The 21,090-nt window shown below is 46.3% G+C and overlaps 1 protein-coding gene across 1 annotated transcript in view; it reads left to right on the forward strand.

Annotated features, from left to right (window-relative positions):
- Positions 1-263: 263 nt before the first annotated feature.
- NOSTRIN (nitric oxide synthase trafficking) overlaps positions 264-21,090 on the forward strand; it is an 86,868-nt gene continuing 66,041 nt past the window's right edge. The window contains exons 1-3 of the mRNA XM_068245593.1: positions 264-404; positions 12,852-12,937; positions 15,814-15,897. Coding sequence (XP_068101694.1) covers positions 354-404; positions 12,852-12,937; positions 15,814-15,897 — 221 coding nt within the window. The 5' untranslated portion in view covers positions 264-353. The remainder of the gene's footprint in view (positions 405-12,851; positions 12,938-15,813; positions 15,898-21,090) is intronic.

The following is a 21,090-nucleotide window of genomic DNA, read 5'->3' on the forward strand; positions in this document are numbered from 1 at the left end:
TGTGCAGGATTACATAACCTTCGGGTGTGGAGTTCTGCTTTAAACATAGCCATATACTTTATCAGGTAGAAGAGTAAAGTCCATATAGGGCTTAGTTCTATTACAATTAGTTTATAATAAGTTACTCTTTACTCCACAAAGCACACATTACTCATCCCAAGCCCCAGCTGCTTGCCAGCCAGCGACAAAGGACGCCCATCAATATCCCAGCCTGATATTTGTAAGGTGACTGTTCATTTGCTGCTATATTTTTATGGTACCTGTCCGCAGGATTTGTGTGCCCACGTGACCCAGCACGGTAACTCCCAGAATTCATTGCTCCTTCCTGACCTCACCCAAGCCACTGGGGCAGCATGGATCAGATACACCTCTTCAAAACCAGGGATCCATTGGCAGGATCTACAGTAAGTAAAGTAATATATTTTCAATACCTGACAGTAGTACAGCAGCGTGTTAGATCAGAAGGCCTGGCAATGTGTTTATTGGTATCTGCTCTTCTATTGGCTGTGCTCTAAATTACAATAATCTATCTGATGCCTTTAACAGTGTTTCCTATCAAGGATTATTGATGTTCCTCATTATTGGCGTTCTCTGCATGCAATGCTTAATTGCATCTGGAGATTTATAGAAAATAATTAACTCATATAACTTAATCATGCTGCTTAAAGATGTCTGCATTTAGACTGTTTGATTCAGGCCTAAAGGGGAACTGAAGTAAGAGGTATACGGAGACTGCCATATTTACAGTATTTCCTTTTAATCAATACCAGTTGCTTAGCAGCCCTGCTGGTCTATTTCTCTGCAGTAGTATCTGAATAACACCAGAAACAAGAATGCAGCTAGTCTTGTCAGATCTGACTTTAAAGTCTGAAACACCTCATCTACTGCATGCTTGTTCAGGGGCTATGGCTAATAGTATTAGAGGCAGATGATCAGCACGGATGCCAGGCAACTGGTATTGCTTAAAAGGAAATAAACATGGCAGCCTCCATATACCTCTCTCTTCAGTTGTCCTTTAAAGGATACCAGATGAGAAAGCCTCTGGTAAAAACTGAAGCTGTACTGGGTAAGGGGTGTAATCAAATACTCACCGCACCTCCTGTTCCCCTGCATCCCCCGACCCTATTCTCTGGTCCATCCCGTTGTCCTGGGCGACTTCGGAGACTCCAAACCCAGACATACTGCGACGCCCATGCGCAGTATTCTCGTTCTGCTTCCCTGTGGCTGCACGGAGTGATGTCACAGGACAGGAGCACACTCGCTCCCCTCGCATCTCCAATCAGTGCTCACACCGGAGCGCTCCTGTCCTGTGACATCACTACGCAGCCACAGGGGAGCAGAACGGACATAATGCGCATGCACGGTGCAGTATGTCTGGGTTTTCAACAACGGGATGGGCAGGATTAGAGTGGCGGGGGACAGAGGGGAAAGGTAGGCGCGGTGAGTATTTGATTATGCCCCCCTACCCAGTACAGCTTCAGTTTTTACCAGAGGCTTTTGCTACTGAACTGTAGTGAGAAGAATATGGAGGCTGCCATATTTATTTCCTGTTAAACAATACTAGTTGCCTGGCAGCCCTGCTGGTCTATTTGGCTGCAGAAGTGTCTGAATCACACCAGAAACAAGCATGCAGCTGAGCTAATCTTGTCAGATCTGACAATAATGGCAGAAACACATGATCTGCTGCATGCTTGTTTAGGGTCTACAGCTAAAAGTATTATCAGCCAGGGAACTGGTATTGCTTAATCAAAAATAAATATGGTAGCCTACATACCCCTCTCACTTCAGTTGGCCTTTAAATGCATAATTCTAATTACTGAATATAAATTTAAGGCACAGCATGAAAGACTTCCTTTTAAATAAGCCTTGATACAATTTTGGAATTCTAGTGTTTTGTTTCATAGACATATTCTTCAGAAAATTGGAATTTCCCTCCACCTGTCTGATGTCTGAATCGTTGTTGTACAGCTTTGGTACCCATCATAACACAGACAGCAAACAATCAGTAACAGTAGAATTTTTTGGAATCAGGAAATTTGTGTGCCTGGTGCTTATGGACTATTTCGGCGCTCCATAGACACTAATACAAAATATTGGCTATTAGGCACCAAAGAAGAAATTTGGTCACCCGATGAATAGCGGGTGCCGGGCCCGTCCAACCAAAATGTTTCATTTTGAGGATTAGTGTTTTGAAAAATATTGTTTTGAAATTTGTTTTGATAATTTATCATTTTGTAAATGATAATTTTTACTTTTTTATATCATTTTCAAATTCGTTTTTCCAGAATTATAATTTTGAAAAATTAAAATTTAGAAATTTTCTTAGAAATGTTTTCCTTTTTGTTTTAACATTATTTGCAGTGGAGAAAGGGGGTTTTAGCGTTAGGCATCAGGATGGGGGTTTTAGGGTTAGGTACCACCAGCGGGGTCTCAGAGCTAGGCACCACTGGGGGGGGGGTCTTGGTGTTTAGCATCACTGGGGGGGGGGGGGGGGGTCTTAGGGTTAGGCACCACCAGGGGGATGTTAGCGTTAGGCACCACCAGCGGGATCTCAGGGCTAGGCAGTAGGCACCACAGGGGGGCATTGTATGGTTAGACACCACCGGGGGGGGGGGGGGGTCTTAGGGTTAGGCGCCACCAGGGGGTCTTAGGGTTAGGTACCACCAGCTGGGTCTCAGGGCTAGGCACCACTGGGGGGGGGGGTCATGGTGTTTAGCATCACTAGGGAGGTCTTAGGGTTAGGCGCCACCAGGGGGTTTTAGGGTTAGGCACCACCAGGGGGATGTTAGCGTTAGGCACCACCAGCGGGGTCTCAGGGCTAGGCAGTAGGCACCACAGGGGGGCATTGTATGGTTAGACACCACCAGGGGGGAGGTCTTAGGGTTAGGCGCCACCAGGGGGTCTTAGGGTTAGGCACCACCAAGGGGGGCATTATAGGGTTAGACACCACCAGGGGGGAGTCTTAGGGTTAAGTACCACCAGTTGGGTCTCAGGGCTAGGCACCACTAGGGGGGGGGGGTCTTGGTGTTTAGCATTACTAGGGGGATCTTAGGGTTAGGCACCACCTGGGGGTTTTAGGGTTAGGCACCACCAGCGGGGTCCCAGGGTTAGGCACCACGAGGGAAGGAGGAGTTGTAGGGTTAGACACCACCAGGGGGAGTGTAAGGGTTGGGCATCGGTAGAGGGGGTGGGTTCTGTGTTAGAGTGGGGTTAGGTTTAGTTGTAGTAAAACATTAGTAATATTTACCAAATTTTTACTATGCTCATTACAACTGTAAATATATTTTCATTTTCATTGTTGTAGACAATATTTTGCCTTTTTAATACCATTATTTTAACATATTTATTATTCTATCTCAGATAAAGATGAAGAAACGATAAAAAAAAATGTTATAGACAATATCTTAAAATTTCCCCCGGCTTTTTTCCAGATACCCTTATATAATGTATGTGAATATGCACATTTTTCAGCCAATGGTTTTGTGCCTTGGCGCTCTGGGGAAACTCTGACTTCTCCTCCATCCCCTCCATAGTGTAGGTTTTTGTGTTCTGTTGTCTTGGTGCTAGATCTGCCAGTGAACTGCAGCATACAGTGAATTTACAGCAATAGCTGACAAATTGTTTTTCCACCCCAATCTCAGCAGAAATCCCTTTCCAAAAGAAAAGCACCAAAATACTCATCTAGTTAAGAACCCCAGTACCCAGTGGCATAGAACCATGGATGCAGAGGTCCCAACTGGGCTCCCGTTTTCCTAGCGGGTGTGAAAGAGAGCTCCTCAGTACCACTGCCTCCCCAATGCAGAGTAAAAGCAGCAGAGAATGCTGCAGTGTTTGGTGTTCTTACCTGTCCTGCCAGTGCTTTCTCTGCTCTCTGGTCACTGCCTGGGCCTCATCAGGGCTCCACTACACATGTGATAATGCCCATGCGGTGATCAGGGAGCTTTGTGATGGTGGTGGTGGGTAGTACGAGGGCAATGGAGAGTAGCTAAGTTCACTGTGGAGTGCATGGCTTGGGACTAAGGAACACAGTATAAGGGGATATGGAGGCAACCCACATGGGCTCTATGGAAGACATTATATGGAGCATCTGAGGTTATTACAGATGGCTAAAGAGGGCGGTACACTGCACTATGATGGGCACTACAAGGAGACTGGAGGGGACCCCAGGGGTTTATGGAGAACATTACAGGTAACATCGGAGGCTAGCTGTGGAGGGCAATACAGCAGGCTATAGAAAGTGTTACAAGGGGTCTCTCTTGGGAGTTACAAGAGGTCAATGGAGGGCATCCTGGGTGCATCTGAGAGCACTACAGGGGAAATTTGAGGATGCGTCATTAATAAGATACTACTATAATAGGGGGAAACACATCTTCAGTCACACCTTAATTACACCACCATCACACCTACAGTCATATCTTCATTACCCCTGCAGTCACACTGTCATCACACCTCCAGTCACACCTTTATCACATCTCTAATCACACCTTAAAGGGATACTGTAGGGGGGTCAGGGGAAAAGTTGAACTTACCTGGGGCTTCTAACGGTCCCCCGCAGACATCCTGTATTGGCGCAGCCCCTCACCGATGCTCCGGCCCCGCCTCCGGTTTACTTCTGGAATTTCAGACTTTAAAGTCTGAAAACCACTGCACCTGCATTGCCTTGTCCTCGATCCCGCTGATGTCATCAAGAGCGCACAGCGCAGGCCCAGTATGGTCTGTGTCTGCGCAGTACACTCCTGGTGACATCAGCGGGAGCGAGGACACGGGCGTGCAGGCGCTGTGGTTTTCTGACTTTAAAGTCAGAAATTCCAGAAGTGAACTGGAGGCGGGGCCTGAGCATCTGTGAGTGGCTACGCCAACACAGGATGTCTGCGGGGGACCATTAGAAGCCACGGGTAAGTTCAGCTCATTTTCCCCCGACCCCCCTACAGTATGCCTTTAAGTCACACCTTCATCACACCTTCAGTCACACCTTCATCCTATCTCCAGACAGTCAAATCTTCAAATATGAATGAAGATGCAAAGACTTAAGATGTGTTTAAACTCCAGTTTCACCTTCATCACATCTCCAGTCATATCACATTACTCCTGCAGTCACACCTTCATCCCATCTCCAGACAGTCACAACTTCATCACATTTTTAGTTACATCTTCATCATGTCTATAATGATGCCTTCTGTAAGGACCAGGACACTCAGGGATTTCTTCCAAAACTCATAGAAATCTTTATTACAAAATCTTCTACATCATAAACATTAAAATACGTAGGCCCTCACATGAACAATCCAGCAATACGATAACCGCCAAAGACTGTCAATGTCCATCAAAAGCCTAGTCCCCAAGCAGATGGAGTATTTATAGCGGTCGGGTAGACAAAGGTCACCATCCTATAGAAAGTCCAGCCTTGATGTTTGGTGTCTGACCTGGTGCTCTGGTGGACTGACCTTGCACCTGAGTTTATGCTGTGGGGGAGCGTGGCCTGGAAACCACTCTTAAGGCTCATACACACATCAGACCATAGTCTTTTGAAAATGAAAGATCACAGATCTGTTTTACCCCCTTCCATGTAGTATGAGAGCCATACTCTACACAGTCTATTCTATGGAGCTGAACTCCCCATCAGAAAAAAAACTTTGCAAGATGCTGCACACACAGATGCTGTACAGACACAAAAGATCTGTAGCTGCAAAAGATCTGTTCCTGCCAAAAATCCAACCCTGCAAATTGCAATGATAGTCTATGAGAACTGCAGATCATCGTATACACATGATTTAACTGACATTCATCTGCAGATCAGATCCACCAGGTTGGATTTTCAGATCTGCAGATCTGTCAGTTAAATCATGTGTGTATGATGATCTGCAGATCTCATAGACTATCATTGCAATTTGCAGGGTTGGATTTTTGGCAGAAACAGATCTTTTGCAGCTACTGATCTTTTGTGTCTGTACAGCATCTGTGTGTGCAGCATCTTGCAAAGTTTTTTTTCTGATGGGGAGTTCAGCTCCATAGAATAGACTGTGTAGGTATGGCTCTCATACTACATGGAAGGGGGTAAAACTGGTCTGTGATCTTTCATTTTCCAAAGACCATGGTCTGATGTGTGTATGAGCCTTTAGACATTTATAATGATGCCTTCATCATGCATCTAATCATGCTTCATGTTGTCATCACACTTTTAGTCATGCCTTTATCACGCCTCCAGGCACGCCTTCATCAATCCTCTAATCATTTAATTTGATAAAAATTACCTTTTCAGTTCAGCGGCAGACATGCATTTTGAGTCGATGACCCTTAGTCAATTAACTTTTTCTCCTTAGTTTTCGTCTAGGAATTATAGCTTCATCTTCTGTTAAAAATAACTTTTTAACACTCTGCAGCTGAAAAAGTACCAAAAAGTAGGCAAAAAGGTACTGTCCAGGGGCACACGATCTAGAATGCGCGCAACCTGGCCAGCATCTGCGCGCGCAGTAAAGCCAAACTCCGGTGACCCGCAAGAGGGTCCCAGGGATTTTAGGTATGATGGGGAGCTAGAGAGCAGAACAGGGGGAGCGGTAGGCATCAGGACAGGTGACAGTATATGCCTGCATCCTCCTGTTTCCCTAGCTTTATTTGCATCTGGTATCCTTTAAAGGAAACAGACAGATAAGTGACAGCGCTCAAGGATGCATCCGAACTGCAAGCCTACAGAGGCAATGCAAAGCCCCTCCAGAACTAAATACATGCCTTGAATGCAACAGACAGCTGGCCACTAGTATACTTACATTGAACTTGCATAGTGGGAAACATGGCAGCGTTTTCAAACAAAACTTATACCTGAGTGATTTATCTGCATTGATGTGCGGACCCCAACAACTGGACTACATCACACACCTAGCACTCACTACAGGCAAAGGGGGGGGGGGGTGAACTTATACCTGAATGATTTATCTGCTTTGATGTGCAGAACCCCACTGGACTGCATTACACACCCAGCACTCACTAAAGGCAAAGGGGGGTGTTAGCTTCAGTGATAATATGTGCACAGATTATTACCTAATAGACTTCCCCACGGTGGTGACGTACCAAGGGCGAAAAATGTTTAAAAAATTTGATGACGTTTTTCAATGCTTATACTTGCACTGAAAGACCCAAACTTATGCTCCAGAACGGACCAAAGGGATCCATTCCGAACAGACTAATGGTTTGCATAGGATCCATTTGCATTCCTTTGGATCTGTTCCCTTTTGTTCCCCTAAGCCATACATGTGAAACTCCAGCCCGTGGGCCAAATCTAGCCCTCAGAGCCATCAGATTTAGCCCTCAGGTGGTTTCCCCACTTTGCATTATGTTTGGCCCACTCTAGACCACCCGAGACACTATATTGGAGGGTAAGCCCTAGATCACCAGGAAAGCCGTATGGGTTAGGGGAAAGCACTAGGTACCAGGGAACTGTATAGGAGAGGGAAGAGGGCCACTAGACACCATGAAACTGTAGGGGAGGAAGGAGACACTAAACACTAAACTGTATAGATGAGGGAGGGAGGGACACTAATCACCAGGTAACTGTACAGGGGAGGGGAGTCATTAGACACCAGGGAACTTTATAAGGGAGGGAGTGGGGCCACTAGACATTGAGGTCGGCTCACAACTTTTTCCCAGAGCTTAATTTTAGCCCACTTTGTATTGGAGTTACACCTCTGCCCTAAGCAGAACACATTTTGTGCCAATGTGAACCAAGCCTTAATGGAAGTAGGTTTCATCCTTTATTGCACGTTGTGAAGCATAAATATAGATGTTTCCATTGTCTCTATCCAACAGGATGTTACTAGTTACAACATGCATCTGATGTGTGTCTTAACCTTCCTGGCGGTAACCCCGAACGTAGTTCGGTGTAAGCCGCGCAGGAGGTTTTAGGTTTTCTCAGGCCCTGCTAGGCCGATTTGCGCAATTTTTTTTTTTGCTGCACGCAGTTAGCACTTTGCTGGTTGCGTGAGCACACCGATCGCCTGCGCCGATTCGCCGCTATCTGCCACGCCGCAGAGCCCCCCCCCCTAGACCCTGTGCGCTGCCTGGCCTATCAGCGCCAGGCAGCACTGAGGGGTGGATCGGGACTCCCTTAGACGTCACGACGTCCATGACGTCGGTGACGTCATCCCGCCCCGTCGGCATGGCGACGGGGGAAGCCCTCCAGGAAATCCCGTTCTTTGAACGGGATTTCCTGATCGCCGATCGCCGGAGGCGATCAAAGAGGGTAGGGGGATGCCACTGCACAGCGGCTATCATGTAGCGAGCCCTAGGCGCTGCGCCTCCCCCTGGCGGTTTTTAATAGACCACCAGGAGGGTTAATGCTAGGTACACACAATGAGATTTTCTGGCAGATTTCCTGCCAGTTCGATTATTTCCAACATGTCTGATCTGTCCGCCAAAGTGGAATCGCACGCTTTCTTTTTATCGCACGTGTGTGATTCCACTTTTGCCAACTGTCAGCTGTTCTCAGCTGGCTGCTGGCCAAGAATGCTTATTCGACTGCAGTTTTCTCGCAGCCTCAAGTGTGACCCAACCCTCAAGATATGACACTTTGATACAATGTAACCTGTAGCAGTGTAGCACACAGCTATTAAAGTCTAGCTACTGACAACAAATTGAGTAGTCCTAAGTGAAGAATGTCAAAATTGCCTCAATTAGACCTTTTCCAGGGTCATGTGACTCACTAGGGTTACAAAGTAGCAGGTGTGATAAATCTAGTACAGTCACACACACACACACACACACACACACACACACACGCACGCACGCACGCACGCACGCACACACACACACACACACACACACTCATACTGGTCACTGGAAGTTCAACATGGCACCTTAAGGCAGAAAACTCTCTGAGGGCCCTTTTCCACTAGCAATCGCTAGCGTTCACGCTGAACGCTAGCGATTGCTGAATCGAAAAGCTAAAAATTTACCGGCGATTTCCCGACGTTTGCGGCCGCGATTTTGCTATGCTATGCACTGCATAGCAAAATCGCGGCAAAAGTCGCTCCGCGGCGCGATCGCGATCAAGTAAAAACCGAATCGCGGTAGTGGAAATTACCTACTGCAATTCCTATGTTAAAAAGCAAACCGTAGCGATTTTAAAATCACTAACGGTTTGCGGTTTTGCGATTAAGCAGTCGCAAACGCCCTAGTGGAAAAGGGCCCTGGGGATTTTAAAAAAAATAAGACTTGTTGCTTTACGTAAAGATCACAGAGTAGGGACACCAAGAGCCAAATATAGTGTAGTATGTACTGGTAGTTGAAATGAAGTATGATAGAGCAAAAAGCTATACTCACAAAGCAGGGTTTCCTCAAAGGCAACCACTGTATAGGCAGGTGGGGAGATTAGACCTGACCCCACTCAGGATTTAGAAGTCGCTCTCCGTAGATGGGGAAAAAGGGGGTATCACTCCTCCACCAAGTGTGGACTTAATATTGCGTAGTATGGATACCGAGGCGCCAAAAGGATAAAATAATCTAAAAAGTTTAAAACATGAGGAGGCAGTGGACTTACCTCCTCCAAGCAGACCCAAAAATTGTAAATGTGTTTGTCAAATACAAGAAGTATATTTACATACTCCGGGGACAATGCAACACGTTTCGTAGGTTTGATCCTGCTTTATCAGGCAATAACGGAGCAATAGCATATGTGGTCAGTAGAAGAGCCAGGCACCTCTGTGTGAGCTGTGTAACTGAGCTGCAGCACTGTGGCCAGGTTGATACAGCGGTTTAAAAGGAGAGATTCCACTCAGAACAAGCCCCGCCATAGTCCACCGAGGGAGTTGAGTGCTTGTGCTCAGCCACATATACAGAGGTTGTCTTTTGCAAATAGATGAATATATACTGTAGGTAGTATCAACGTGTCATATCTTCAGGGTCTTTAGTTCCATGAAAAGATATAATAAGATATTTACAAAGATGTGAGAGGTGTACTCCCTTTTGTTAGATACTGTACTTGAGTATATGCAGAATGGGAAATTTCATTTACTTTATTTTATCACAACCTTATTTCACTTGAGACCCGCCTGTATCAGTAAAGCCCTATTTCTGCACAATGCAGTTTGTGAGCCGCATCCATCTCCGAAATGGATGTGGCACCCGTGCTGATGCAAATTTGCATCCGAACCCCCCACCCAGCAATGCACAGGCGCTGCCAACACTCTGCACACTAATGCACTGTTGCCAACACTCTGCCAAGCCCCCTGTCATTTTCAGGAACCTGAGCTGAGAGGCTTATAGAGTCACATTTATTTATTTTCAACAATACTAGTTGCCTGTCAGTTCTGCTAAACAAACATGTGGCAAATCTAGTCAGACTTCAGTCACAAACATCTGATCTGCATGCTTGTTCAGGGTCTATGAAGACAGCGTATTAAGGCTCGTACCCACCTCGCGATTCATCATGTGATTCTTCCAATGACTGGCGAGGTGTGTATGAGTGCGCAATTAGGCGAACAACATACATGTAAAATGTAGATTTCCCCCAGGATAAAATGCCCTATAATTTTTTTCCTATATTGCTGTCACTTACAGTAGGTTGTAAATATCTGACAGGTTTTAGACTAGTCCATATCTTCATGGGAGATTCTCAGCGATTTATTTATAAAATAACTTACTGAATGGCTGTTGCTCAGTTGCTCAGTGCAGTGTGCAAACAAGTAGAGAGGCTGGTTGTCATCTTTGTATAGATCTTTTTCTGATGGTGCTTTTTATAAAGATTAAAGGTAATATTGAGAACCCCCTATGAGTAGATAGGCTAGTCTAAAATCTGTCAGATCTGTCAGCTTTGTACTCCCTACTGTTAGTGTCAGCAACATAGGAAAATAGTAATTAATAGTGCATTTTACTGGGAATGATGTACATTTTATATGTATTTTTGAATTCTACACATTTTTGTGATAATGGTCCTTCAAACATCAGACTTAAAAAACAAACAAACTAGTAGCCAATGTAGCAAATGAACATTCATGATATGGTAAGAGTTTAGATGCCAGGGTAGAAAAAAGTAGAAACTTGATGCCTTTTTGCTCAGGCACTAGTCAGCTACACTGAGCCTTTTTACATGTCTTGTACATATAAACAACAGGGAAGGAAACATTGATGCTGTCGCTATGGCAGCCAATAGGTGGTGTACAAGCATGCCTAAACACATGAGTTCTCATAGGTAGAATGGTAGGAGCTGATGCAGGGTGGAGGCAGAAAATGCTAAGGGGGGCTGATCCGAGACCCCAGTGTGACTTACACAAAAACCAGCAGCGGGAGGTGGGATTGGGTCAGTAAAAGCCATGCCTGTGTAAAAGAGAAAGCCTGACTGAACTAGCAGGAACATGGCAGTGTTGTATCCATCACATACGCACAGGGCCGGCATTTCCATTAATGCAAGGGGAGCAATTGCCCCGAGACCCCCAAGCCCTGCCAGGCCCCTGACCTCCCCCTTAAAGTGAGTCCAAGGTAAGAGTGAGTGGATGCTGCCATTTTATTTCCTTTTGAAGCAATACTAGTTGCCTGGCGGTCCTGCTGATCCTCTGCCTCAAATACTTTTAGCCATAGCCCCTGAACAAGCATGCAGCAGATCAGGTGTTTCTGACATTGTCAGATCTGACAGGATTAGCTGCATGCTTGTTTCTGCAGTGATTCAGTCACTACTACAGCCAAATAGATCAGCAGGGCTGCCAGGCAACTGGTATTGTTTGAAAATAAATAAATATGGCAGCCTCCATATCACTCTCATCTCGGGTTCACTTACTCTCCTGCGGTCTCCAGGGCATGCTGCCAGGCCCTCCGCTCCGCACTGCCAGAGCACCGACCTGATCCTTAACTCCTCTGTGCTTACACATAATGTGTGCTGGGTCACATGGGGCAGGCAGTGGAAGAAGATGGGGAGCAGGACTGAGCAGCCGGGACTGGTGAGACACAATGCTGCTATCGTGCAGCAGCCTGAAGCACACAAGGGTAGAGTGGAAGATTGGGGGCGGTAAGGGGGCTGAATGTGCTGGGAGGGGGGGCAGGTTACCATTGCTGTGGGGTCCCATCAAAAGTAACGCTGGGAATACATGGCTTGATTTTTAGCCATTAAGAACGCGCGGTAGATAATTTACGACATGTCCAAACTTCTGCCCGATCGTTTCGCCACTCTATTCCGGATTGAAGTGAATGGAAAAAGATAAGAAAAACGAGCGGAAGATAAGAGAATTGACTGCGGAATCGAGCGGCAAAACGATTGAGCGGGATAATCGAGCGGCAAGATCGAGCCGTGTATTCCCAGCACTATGCTGGGCATACACGGCTTGATTTTGCTGCTCGATTCTTCCGCTCAATCGATTCCCCGTTCGATTCTGCAGACGATTCTCTTATCTTCCGCTCGTTTTTCTTATCTTTTTCCATTCACTTCAATCCGGAATCGAGCGGCGAAATGCAGAATCCGGGCGGGAGATCGGACGTATCGGAAATTATCTATCGAGCCGTCTAAATGACTCAGAATCGAGCCGTGTATTCCGAGCATTAGACTGGCCCTGCCCTCACACCTTCACCACCGCTCGCACATGGGTCTCATGTATAGAGGGGTGAGAAGAAGAAACAGCTTGTTTTGTTCTTAGCTCCAGATCAAGTTGAACCTGTTACCAGTCAATGTAGGTTAAAAACGGAAATGTAACATTTGACTTGTTGCTATGGCAACCTAAATACTTTTCTATGTTCTAGTTCTTATACATAAGGCTCTTTGTCCATTAAATTTGCCTAGCATCAGGTGACAAGCTGTTATGACTATTGTACTTTGATATCTGTTGCCGCTGTCATTGTACTAGATTCAGCTAAAAAACATTATTTGTCTTTGTCAGTATGAAAAAGTGTACCAGGATCTGAAGAACATTTCTAAAAATGGAGAAAACTTTTGCAAGACTCTTATGTCTGTTCTGCAACAAAGGTAGGAACACAAATATGACATCCTTTAAAATGGGATATAGACAGCTGGGATTAAAATACACCTGTCACGTGTTAAATATGAAGGAAGCCACAGATGAACTATTTCTGATTATACCAATGTGACCCCAAAACCCAGCCTGACAATAGCGTAACTTGGAGACTGGGCCCATTTACACCTAAAGCGGCACTATGGCGAAAAATTGTAAAATTTACAAAATGTGCAAACATAGACAAATAAGAAGTACGTTTTTCCGGAGTAAAATGAGCCATAAATTACTTTTCTCCTATGTTGCTGTCACTTACAGTAGGTAGTAGAAATTTGACAGAAACGACAGGTTCTGGACTAGTCCATCTCTTCATACGGGATTCTCAGCAAGGCTTTTATTCTTTATAAAGATATTCCCTAAAAATTATTTTAACAATTATGCTGGCCAGCCTTCCTGCTCACTGCACATTTTTTTTGGCAGTTGGACAGAGCAACTGTCATTCACCAAATGCTTTTGAAAATAAATAAATCCCTGAGAATCCCCTATGGATAGATGGACTAGTCCAAAACCTGTTGCTTCTGTCAGATTTCTACTACCTACTGTAAGTGACAGCAACATAGGAGAAAAGTCATTTATGGCTCATTTTACTCTGGAAAAAAATGTACTTCTTATTTGTATATGTTTGCACATACTGTATTTTAAATTTTGCAATTTTTCGCCATAGTGCCCCTTTAAAGGGAACCTTAACTGAGAGTGATATGGATGTTTCCTGTTAAACAATACCAGTTGCCTGGCAGTCCAGCTGATCTCTGTGGCTGCAATAGTGGCTGAATCACACCCTGAAACAAGCATGCAGCTAATCCAGTCTGACTTCAGTCAGAGCACCTGATGCTTGTTCAGGGGCTGTGGCTAAAAGTATTAGAGACACAGGATCAGCAGGAGAGTCAGGCAACTGGTATTATTTTAAAAGGAAAAATCCATATCCTTCTCAGTTTAGATTCCCTTTAATGATTTTCAAAGTAATGCCCATGTTTCCCAATGGCTCAGTTTACACTATACATGTTTTAACTGAAAGATTTTTCATAATGCACTGCTATGGAGAAGAAGAAAAAAACGCGGACCAACTGATTAAGTGTAAATGGGGTCCTTTCATTTCAGATTTCAGTGCACATACTGTATTGCAGTGCTCCACCTCCCCATCTTATCCTGTTGGTATACAATTCTGTGTTATGTGTTATATATGTTACGGGCAGAATCCGAAGCCAAAATGAGAAGTAGCCGTGCTACAGCAACCAATGTCAGAAACCAATTGATGCCGGCGGCTCCAGCTCCTCTGCTTGCTCCCCTCGCCAGCTGACTCCTCCCCCTGCCCCCTCCTATTACTCCGGCAGCCGGTCCGGTATCCCTACCTACCCACTATCTCTTCTCTCACACCCGAGTCATTCGTCACCGCACGGAAGCATTTGGAGGAGCAGGCAGCGGGAATGCTACAGACATTGCTTCTGCCAGCACTCACTCTGCAGTGCCCACCTATAGGAACGAAAGTGGTGGCAAGAATCCCTGTTTCTCTCGGTACTTCCCTGCAGTTAGGAACAGTAGCAGGTAAGTGGGAGAGGGGGGAAGATACAGGGTGGGTAGGGATACCAGCTGCCAGTGGCGAGAGGATGGGGAGGACTCTATTTATTTATTAACTATTGGCCGACTGGTGAGAGGAGGGAGATAGGGGGAGGAGCCAGAGCCGCTGGCATCAATTTATTTCTGACATTGGCCGCTGTAACATGGCCACTTCGCGTTTTGGCCAGCCAGACTCCGAAGTGGCCAGACTTCAGGTTCTCGCCGTAACATATACAACATCCCCTTAGGTTGCAATACCAGTTTGGTCCACTGATGGAAGTGTTGAAAAGCATTCATAAGCTCGGTCTCTGCAGAGGTGCTGAATTTTGGTTCAAAAAAGTTAATGTTTTGAGTAGGCCAACTAGAGCCATTGAGAAGACCATACATGGTGGTGTTACTCTGGGTAATGTCCCTCTTAACTTCTGCTTGCCCAAGCACCGAGAAACCAGTATAATTCCCATCACATTATCACAAATATAGAAACATGCAACAGGTATTTTCTGTCCAGAATAGCCACACTCCCAAGTACTGCCACCCACTATAGCCACATCCCCAACTACTTCCCCGTACAGCCACATTCCCAAATACTTCCCAGTGCCCACCAGCAATTGCCATATACACAACTAATGCTCTTCAACCACCCCCACCCAGTACAACCACATTCCCAAGTACTACCCCTCCAGAATAACTACACCCCAAGTACTCATTCACTATAGGTGCATCCCCAACCCCTTCAATACAGCCACGTCCTCAAGTACTTCCCTCCCAATACAGACTCCATTTACTGCCCCTCCAGTACAGCCACATTTCCAAATACTGCACACTCACTATATCCACATTCCTAACTACTGCTCCTCCAGTGCAGCCACATTGCCAAGTATTGTCCCCCTCAGTATAGCCTCATTCCCAAGTATTGCCCATCCAGAATAACCACACCCCCAAGTACTTCCCACCCAGAATAGGCACTCCCCCAAGTATTGCCCATCCAGAATAGCCCCCCCCCCCCCCAAGTACTGCCCCTCCAGAATAGGCACTCCCCAAAGTACTGATATCCACTATAGTCAAATTCCCCTCCAGTACAGTCACATCCCTATGTACTGCCCCTCTAGAATAGCTATACCCCCACATTCCCCCTCTCCAGTACAGCCACGTCCCCAAGTACTGCCCCTTCAGTACAGTTTCACAGTATAGCTATTACTGTAAGCAATACCCCATCAGAGATGCTCCTCTCCCCAGTTCTGCTGCCCTGTAACACTATATATGTTTGATTTTACAGAGCAACTCTGGAGCTCAGTTATGCCAAAGGACTTGAAAAAGTTTCAAATAAGCTCAGCAAAGCACTGGATGGACTAAAGAAGAAGTAAGTGGGATCTGTATAACTCACTCCAGTTTTTATAGTGACCATGTTGTCAGCAGTTTATGAAGGCTGCCAAAATGTGTTTCTTTTTAAAAGGATATCAGAGCCGAAAAGATGATGAGAAATGGGGGTAGCAGGCATGTACGGTAAGCTGTCCTGGTGCCCACCACTCCCCCGTTCCCCTCCTTTGCCTGCTAAATGCCCCCCGGGAGTCTCTTCTGGCATCAGTACACAGACACTGGCCCACGCGTGACTGGGAGCGCTCTGCGTATAATGTAATTGTCATGAGCATGCGCAGAGCAATCCCGGCCGCACCCTGTAGGTCCCGCACAGCCAGGCCAGCGCCTGCGTGCTGATGCTCGACTCCGACAACATAGAAGAGGTTGCCGGGGGGCATTTAGCAGGCAAAGGAGAAGAACAGGGGGAGCGGTGGGCATCGGGACAGCTCCACCATAAAATCCATCCTCCCCTTGTTTCTCATCTTTTCGGCTCTGGTATCCATTAAACAATGCCAGTTACTTGGCTGTCCTGCTGATCTTTCTGGCTTTACATTGACAAGACACAGAACATTTATATCATGCTTTTCTCCTGAATAACCAAGCAGCTCGGGGGTGACCCAAAACTACTAAGTGTGCGTGACAAGCAGGGACATCAGAACTCCATAGAGTGTGCTGTCTGTGGTGTTTCCAGCCATGTGTTGTAAACATTGCTATCATGCTGCACTATGATACCATGACATCATCATCATCACCAGGTGTAATTACGGTGGGTATTCATTCAGTTAGCAGGCCAGTGCCAGGTGATTCAGTGCTAAGGAGCTATTTTTAAACACTCGGAACCTATCGGCAGTGCTGATGGCCTCCCTATGTCAGAAGTGCCATCATTAGAATGTATAATAAGCCAGATTGTTTTGTGCTCCGGCACAAGAATTAAGAAAACATTCTGTGCAGGCCTGGGTTTCATAGAGCAGTGCAACGTTTGCAGAGCGACTGATGCACAATAGGTTTCTGCTGAATTCTATAGAAATTGAGTGTGCAGCAAGGGCGTCAGGGCCGGCCCTAGACTTTTTGCCGCCTGAGACAAATCTTGAAAAAATTGTGGCCCCCCCTCCCCGAGCTGGAGGGGTAGCGGACAGTACAGTAGACGGCGTTGCAGGAAGTGACGTCAGTGGAGCGCACACTGGAACGAGGAAGAGGTAAGTGATCCCCCGTCCGTGCCTCTTACTGTCAACTGCTTACTCACTATTTAAAGCTGGAGGGGAGCGCAGATCGGGGGACCCAGGCGAGGGAGGGGGGGGTCCGACCCCCCTCCCCACCGCTAGGCCCAATACCCCCGTCCTGCCCGCTACCCCTCCAGCTCGGCGGCCGCAGCCCCCCCCCCCCCCCGCACCCACGGACGGGCGGATGCCGCCCCTAAAAGTTTGCCGCCTGAGGCAAATGTTTCACCCCGCCTCATGAGCGGGCCGGCCCTGAGGGGCGTAGGCATAAATCAAGGGGCCCCTTCATAGGGCCCCCCAATGTTCATACCCCTTCCCTTGCCAACCCCTTTTGACCCTCACTGCCGAGAGGGCACCATCTTGTTGGGGTCATAAAACAAGTGAGGGCATTGTGATCTTCACACCCATAACAAGTGCAGCCACAAAACACCTGATCTAAAGGATGGACCCCTTTATCACAGGGAGTGACGTAATAGTTGGGGCCCCTTTACAGCTCTGGTGCCCCTCTGCAGTCGCAAGGGCTGCTTCCTTCTAGTTACGCCCAGTGTGCAGGACTGTGTGGGCATCAGTCACTATTCAATTATTTTCTAATCAGAGAGTAATGAATAAGTTTGGCATATCAAGCCATAATTAACCTGTGCCTAGCTGCACTTCCACTTCAGATACATTTTTCATTGTTGCTCTTTGTTCCCCATTTTCCATACAAATCCGCAATGAGTCACTTTTAAATTCGGCAGAGATGCATCATGGGAAACCACAGTTGCTCACATAAATGACCATCATTGCGAAAAATGTAAATATATCAACACGCAAAAATAAAAAGCACATTTCTCCCAGAATAAAATGAGCTATAAATTACTTTTCTCCTGTGTTGCTGTTACTTACAGTAGTTTGTGGAAATCTGACTGACACAGTTGAGAAATCTGAACTGACAGATTTTGGACTAGCCCATAGCTTTATGGGGGATTCTCAAGGTTTTCTTTATTTTCAAAAGCATTTAGTGAACAGCAATTGCTCAGTCCAACTGCCAAAATAGCGTGCAAACAGGTGGAGGGTGGCCTGAATCTTTGTATGGATCCTTTCCAGGGAGTGCTTTTGTAAAGAATAAATGAAATTCTGAGAATCCCTCATTAAGAGATGGACTAGTCAAAAACCTGTTGGTTCCGTCAGATTTCTACTACTACTGTGCATGACAGCAACATAGGAGAAAAAATATTTATACCACATTTTACTCTGAAAGAAGTGTACTTCTTATTTGGATGTGTTTACATGTATCTTAAATTTTACAATTTTACATGATATCGGTCCTTTAAAGCTAAATTATTGTAAATACCTTATGTTTTAAAGGAAGACTGAAGTGAAATAAAAAATAAAAAACAGATACTTACCTAAGGAGAGGGAAGCCTCTGGATCCTATAGAGCCTTCCCATTCTCCCCCCGGTCTCCACGTTCCCCCGCAGGCTCCCCCGTTAGCAGTCTACGACTGTTCAGTCATGGACTGCTCTCTTCCAAGTTGGGTGGGCTTTGGCAGTCTTCAAAAGCACTCGGGCTTCCAGTACAGAGCTGCCCGAACTATAACTATAATCAGTAATTCTAGCACACGGGAAGTTCTGTGAAGCATCTTCTTGGTCCCATCTGTGGGCCTGCTGGTGGCTCCAGTAATCTGGTGACTTTGGCTGAAGTCACCCATGCGCGCTCCCACTCCGGTCACTGTAAGGGTCCTATACACGTGCGGTTTAGTCTTTAGAGAACCACACATGTGCATGACCCTTATGGCAACCGGCATGATGACGCCCTGGGTGCGTGCATGTGTGACTACTGCCGAAGTCACCAAATTACCGGAGCTGCCAGCAGGACCACGGAAGGGACTAAGAAGATGCTGGGGAACCTCTCAGGCTATGGTGGGCTGGCAGGAGCCCCAGGTAAGTCCAGATTTCAATTTTATGGCACTGCTCTGGGTCCCTTTAAGCAGAACAGATATGCCGGTGCATATGCAGAGGAATACATACTTCTCTTTGTCATATAATCTTTGGTGACTGTTTGACTCCTCTTTCTGTAGGTCAAGCATGTGGTTATGTCATTGATTAGCTATGGGCCAGATCACAGATAAGATTAGCAATGCTGCAGAGTTCATTTTCACTTCTCAATGGCTGCTGAGCTTGTATAGCAGGTGGACTGTGCTCTGCACATTTGTCTATTATCTTATATTAAAGCTTCACTTCCATTAAGGTGTGAATGAAATAGAGGCGAGAGGAGAAATGGGCACCGGGTGAAGTCTAAACGATAAATCCGTTGTGAATTGGGCGCCAAAAGAAAATGAAAAATATTTGCAGTGGTTATGACGATAGTAAAACATTGGTAAATATTACCAATATTTTACTACAACTAAAATACTCACACAGAAGCCTCCTCACCCTCCGATACCTAACCTTAAATCCCCCCTTCCTGATGCCTGACCCTAAAACCCTGAAACAGGCAATTTGTGTCCCTGCTAGCGCAGGAAGTGTTTGTGCAGCCATAGGTGCCTGTAGAAATATTGGCTTTGAGCCATAATTTGGACGCTCGACAAATAGTACAGCCGATATTTCTATAGGAACCTATAATTGCGCCCGAAAACTTTCTTTTTTTTTTCTTGCAGCCGAGTTGGCAGCGCAAACGGTGGGTAGATGGTGGGGGTAAGGCATCAAGCAGGTATTTCAAGTGGGGAGGGGAGGGGTTCGGAGTTAGGGTTAGGAGTCAGGCAGGTAGTTTGTGCGGGAGGGGGGCTGGTTAGGTTAGGCGGGAAGAAAGTAGTTAGAGTGTGTGTAGCGGGGGGTTAGGCATCAGACAGGTAGTTTGTGCGGGGGGGGGGGGGGGTTAGGGTTAGCTGTCAGGTAGGTAGTTTTGTGCGGGGAAGGGGGGTTGGGTTAGGTGTCAGGGGGAAGGGTTCCTTCTGTGTGAGAGTAAGCTTGGGTTTAGCCATAGGAAAAGTATTTAATACCGATATTTTATACTTTAACCACTTCCCTTCCTCTGGGACAAGTAACTAAATCCCTGCAAAATTCCATATCTCCGTGCAGGAACAAAGCTACTACGCCCCTCTCCCTTCCTCCTTCCCGCTTGCCGAAGCCCTACCCAACCACCCCCCCCCCCCACCACCACCACCACAACCTGCGCACCAATTGTTAGCCGGGAGATCATTGAATGGGATGGGAACACAGTTCCCATTCATTGATCTAAAGCCGCATCTACACGCGTAGATGCGGCAGCGATGTACCTTATCAATCGAACCGCTAATGCGGCTCGATTGATAAGATCCAACAGGACGGATCTTCCCACCGCCGATTCCCTGCTCATTCCCCACGAGGGGACAATGGCAGGGAATCGAGCGGAAGATAAGCGGCGCGGGGACGAGCGGGTATCGAATCCGGCGCACGCGCGGCGAGCGGGGACGCGGCGGGCACGTGCGGGGACGCGGAAGAGGCGATCCGGCGGCTAATCGAGCCGCCGGATCGGAGCCTCATCTACTCATGTAGATGGGGCTTAAGTCCCCGTGTGAATGACCGCAGCCGTCTATTAGATGGAGCCACCATTCACAAAAACTGATACTTACACATCCACGCATTACTTCCTCTTTGCGTAGTAATACTATGCATAGGGAAGTTATGCGCAAGGACATTTTGTGGCCAAATAGTAAAATTAAATCTACACACTTTTTTTTCATTAGAAGACATTTTTTAACCTCTAAAATTAACCCCTTACCTCCCACAGTCCCCAATAGTTACCCCCCAAAAATTTGGTAAACATTTAAAAAAAAAATACATAAAGAGTTACCTTAGGGACTGAATTTTTTTTTAATATGTATGTCAAGAGGATATATTCCTGTTACTGTATAAATTATGGGCTTTTAATTAGGGATGGATGCAAAACTGAAAAATGCACCTTTATTTCCAAATAAAACATTGGCACCATACATTGTACTAGGAAAAAAAATGAAATGT

Source organism: Hyperolius riggenbachi, chromosome 7 (assembly GCF_040937935.1).
Source record: "Hyperolius riggenbachi isolate aHypRig1 chromosome 7, aHypRig1.pri, whole genome shotgun sequence".
Lineage (NCBI taxonomy): Eukaryota > Metazoa > Chordata > Amphibia > Anura > Hyperoliidae > Hyperolius > Hyperolius riggenbachi.